Source organism: Buceros rhinoceros, unplaced genomic scaffold (genome assembly GCF_000710305.1).
Source record: "Buceros rhinoceros silvestris isolate BGI_N320 unplaced genomic scaffold, ASM71030v1 scaffold32588, whole genome shotgun sequence".
Classification (NCBI taxonomy): domain Eukaryota; kingdom Metazoa; phylum Chordata; class Aves; order Bucerotiformes; family Bucerotidae; genus Buceros; species Buceros rhinoceros.
The window spans coordinates 452-4,752 of NW_010426837.1; the positions used below are offsets into that span (position 1 = coordinate 452).

A 4,301-nucleotide genomic window follows, 5' to 3' on the forward strand; every position below is an offset into this window, starting at 1 on the left:
GTCTTGAGCAGGCCAGGTGCCAGTACAGCCTTATGTCCAGGTATGCTGCAGTGTCAGCCCAGCTGATGACTTTTCTGGAGTCCAGGCAGCAGTTGCCAAGAAGGGTCAGGAGCAGGGTGCCCTGTGCCTAGGGAGGAGCTCAGGGAGGCCAGTGTGCAAGCCCCTTTCCCCTCACAGATCCTGCTTGCAGCTTGGGCTTCCCAAGAAGAGAGAAAGCAACTGCGCTGACTAGCAAGACACACCTTATGCCATGGGGCTGGCGGCCCCCGGGGGGCAGCTAGGCAGCATAGGAAGGGCAGCGTTCTCCTGGTGTGGTGGGTTGTCCTCACTGCTGAGACCACAGTTCAAAGGGCAGCTTGGGAGGCGTGCTTAGAAGCTGGTGCATCACTTGTCCTCAGCTGTTGAGGAGCTGCAGTTAGCAAGTGCTGCGTAATCCTGGTATTCTCTGTCTCCGTGGCTTAGGAAGAACATGCATGCCCATGCACAGTTATTCTATATATATAGACTTGTATTTAGATATAAATAATTGTTGGAGAGGAATGCTGGAGTTCAAGGACTGGGAAGCTGTACAAATACCGTATCCTCTGCTTTGCAGTTGTTCCTCTCTTCCTGCTTCCATTCAACAACCCCTGGTGCGCTGATCCCAGGCTCTCCCTGACCAGGGTAGCTAAATCATGAGGTGCCTTTTTAGTGTGAGGACATGCTTGTGTCACACTGGGATGTCTTGCCACCAGTGCCCCGGCAGTGTGGTGCTATGTTCAAGAGAGCACAGTGGCTTTTGAGAGGTGCCAGAGCAAGAGCCAGTTTGGATGAAAGAAGTGCAGCAGAGACAGTGCCCGAGTGTTTCCCTTGCCTGTGCTGTCCCCAGGCTCACAGGGATTACAAGAAGATCGTCCAGGCTTTGATTGCTCTGCGGTGGCTGCCAACTGGGATGTCAGTATAGTCTTACCCTGTGGGAGCAGGCAGAAGGGCTGCAGTCCATGACCTGAATGGTTTAGGCTAAGGGCACACTTCCCATGCCAGAAGCTGTCACAGATTTGCATGAAGCAGCTGGTGGAGCAGAGGGAAGCTGCAGCCTCTCCTGACAGTGCCATGCTTGCTGGTGTCTCCTCTGATGCAATGAGGAGAGACCTTAGTGGGGAGCTTGGATTCATAGACTGACCTAGGGCAATCCTCTTGTCTTCAGAAATATCAGGAGGGCTGGGTATTTCTGCTGGTGTCACTGTATCTAGGAGCCAGGCAGGGCTTCAGGTGCTGCTCAGCTTGTCACAGCAAAGCAAGTAGCAACAGCTACTGGCCAGAGCCGGCTGAGCCCTTGTTCCCTGCTGGCATCCCATGCATACACCTACGCTTAATGGGGGTGAGCTGAATCTCACTCAGCAACGCGTTTCCACCTTGGAGAGTAGGAAATGGCCCATGGACAAGCTCTTCAGCCTGGGAACGAGAGAAAAAATGTCCTTGTTCTACTGTTGAGGTGGTATCCAATGGAAGGAAGCAGTCCTCCTCCAGACTGCTGCGTAAAATGGAGACCTTGGTACTGTTGCAGGAGCTGACTGCTGGCAGGGTTTCCTGGCTCCTCGGTGCTCATCCTTTACCTCTGCGGTTGGCAATGCTGCCAGTCTGGAGCTGAGCCAGCTTTTTCTTCCAGGCAGTTGTAGTTCCTGAGTCTGGGCTGTAAGCGTGTGGGGTGTGAAGTGGGTCTTTGCTTGGCCCATCATGACCAGGAGTTGCCAATGTCTGTCCAGGGCCTTGAAAGGTGGTGGCAGTTCCTAGAAATGACTGGATCCTCCCCACCTGCCTTGTTCTGGGGATTTGAGGTCGAAAGCAATAGGGCTTATTCGTTTGTTGCATGACGTAAGCAAATAGGCAGGGCAGGGCCATGGAAACTGCTGATGCTCAGGAGCCCCACTGGCGTCCCCTGGAAGCTGCTGCCACAGTCTGGCACTGAGGAGCTACCTGGGCCTTCAGGCTGCTCCTCTGGGGCTTTATTGAATCAGCTTTTCAGCCCCATAGAGGGCTGTCTCTAGGACACCTCACACTGTGAACCCTGTAGGGGTGTCTCTGCGGGGAGAGGCAGATGAGAGGCGCAGAAGGTGAGGACACGGGAACACTTGTTAAACAGGGTATGGTAGAGAGGGCCAGGGCCAGACTGTTTCAGAGAGGATCTTGAAGGATTTCTGGAGTTTAGTGTTCCAAGTCACAGAGTCAAGGGTGATGAAGGTATTTTGTCCCATGTGCTTGGCCACTTGAGGTGCTGGGCAGCTTTGTTCCCTTGAAGTTTTTCTGAGAAGAGGATTTCCCAGGTCTCAAAGGAGTTTAGTGCAAACCGTGTTGCGGCCCCCTCTTCTGCCTTTGCCGTGTGCGTTGCGGACATCTCTGTTTGCTCCATGGTTGCTCCTAAGTCATCCCCTCCATCCCTTCCCATGCATCTCAGAGCAGAGACTGCAGGCGTGGGCCCTGTCTCCTTTCACCTCAGAGGCAAACGATATGTATGGGGAAGGGGAGGCTGTAGCAGTGGTCTACCCCTCGCCTTTCCCAAGGTGTGTTACATTTAGTGCCCGGGCACCTGGTGAGGGTTATCCCCTGTGTTCTACATGGCGAACTGAAGGACAAAGAAGGGAGTTGTCGGGGATCCCACAAAGGGGTTGGCCAAGTCGTGGCTGGACCAGTTCTGCCCTCTAGCACTGTAGGGGTGCTTAGGTGCACCTGCTATAGCGGATTTGCTTACCACTCTCCAGTGCTCAAGCCTGAGCAATGGGGGAGACTCCCAGTGTTGGAGGGAAACCCTGTTTGCAGTGAAGTAGGGCAAGCCTTTCGCCGTGTTCCGTCAGACTGCAGCAGGCAGATGACGATGGCTTTTATATCAGAGCCTGTTCTCCTCCCAGTGACGCTGTTCTGGGACAGAAAGGATTTCCCTTTCCCCAGCTTTTTAATCCGTGTGTTTGCTGTGCAGGACTTCTCCAAGGCTGGTTAAGGGCTCAGGAGGCAGCCTTATTCAGCTGCTTCTGTGGGGAGAAGCCGTGGAGCTGGTTGTTAGCTCCTGTGAGCCCTGGGAGAGGAGCAGGGATGCTGCAGTTCCTACTGGGAGTAGAGTCTGCGGCTGGCTCCTCCTCCGTCTCTGCTGTGGCTGTATCCCTTGCCACTGGCACTTGATCAGCCTTCAGAAACCCCACCAGCGCGGACGATGTGTATATTCTACCTCATAAGCCTAGGACAAAACTGGGTTGTAAACAGTTTACAGCAGGGGTTAGCATGACCCTGTAAAAGCACTGCAGCATCTAAATGCTCCGTAGTCCAAGGAAGAGACTAATGTGTGGACTAGAGCCCTGCTAACACAGTTCCTGGAACCAAGCCTGGGCTGCATTGTGCTCCCTGCTGCCCTACCCTGGGTGGGTAACCGCAGCGGGGCTTGCCTGCACCTCTGCGACTGCATCGCCCTTCCCCTGAGTACGATGATGCAGGCAGTGCAGAATGTGATGGGCTGGGGAGCAACTGGGAGGTGGAATTTGCTCTTCTGAGATGGACGTGGTCGAAGACCTGTCTCCCTGGTGCCCCTTGCCCAACTTGGTAAACGAGCGAGCTGAATGCTCTCTCCTTGTGCTCTATTTGCAGATGACCCCCCCTCCCCCCCGAAGAAGGCACTGTTTCTGTGCAAGCCCTTTCACCCCACAAACCCCCAGAGTTAGCGTGTGCCTTGGATCTACCTGAGGCCCCTCGTTCAAGACCTTCCCCACGCGCCTCCTTTGGCTGAGCAGTTCCCTTAGAGCCTCACAGCCAAGGCTGCCGCTGCTGGGGAAGATGTGCAGCACAAGTAGGCAGCTGTGGGAGGGGACAGCTGGGATGGTGGGACAGTAGCCCAGTGCAGGAGAGCTGGGCTGCAGCCGAGCAAAATCAGAGGGATCCAGGCAGGCCCTTCTAACCACAGGCTGGACCTGAGCAGGGAGGGCGCAGCTCGGGCAGCAGTGCCTGCTAGGTGGGATCCCTTTGTTTCTCCGCTCCCTTTTCTCTTACCTGAGGTTCCCGTTTTGCCTTGGACCGTGAGGCTACTGCAGTGGTGGGTTGCACCGGGAAGATGGGTGTGCAGGTATCCGTGCTGGAGCTGCTGAGCAGAGCTGTTCCACACCTCTGCTTGTTGCCTGCAGACCAGCATGACCCCACCTGCCTTCCCTGGGCTCTGTGTGTCTCTGTGACCAGTTTTCACTCCCAGCCAGTGGCCCCGGCACGACCGATGTTCAGGACTCCCAGCTGGATGTGCCCCTGTTGCCCTTGCCACCGGCGGGTCCCCCGGCTGTGAGGCTTGG

The 4,301-nt window shown here is 55.5% G+C and overlaps 1 protein-coding gene across 1 annotated transcript in view; it reads left to right on the top strand.

Moving 5' to 3' along the window:
* The first annotated feature begins 3,584 nt into the window (after positions 1-3,584).
* The window catches only part of TMEM151B (transmembrane protein 151B), a 4,460-nt gene continuing 3,743 nt past the window's right edge, over positions 3,585-4,301 (top strand). The window contains exon 1 of the mRNA XM_010141672.1: positions 3,585-3,599. Coding sequence (XP_010139974.1) covers positions 3,585-3,599 — 15 coding nt within the window. The remainder of the gene's footprint in view (positions 3,600-4,301) is intronic.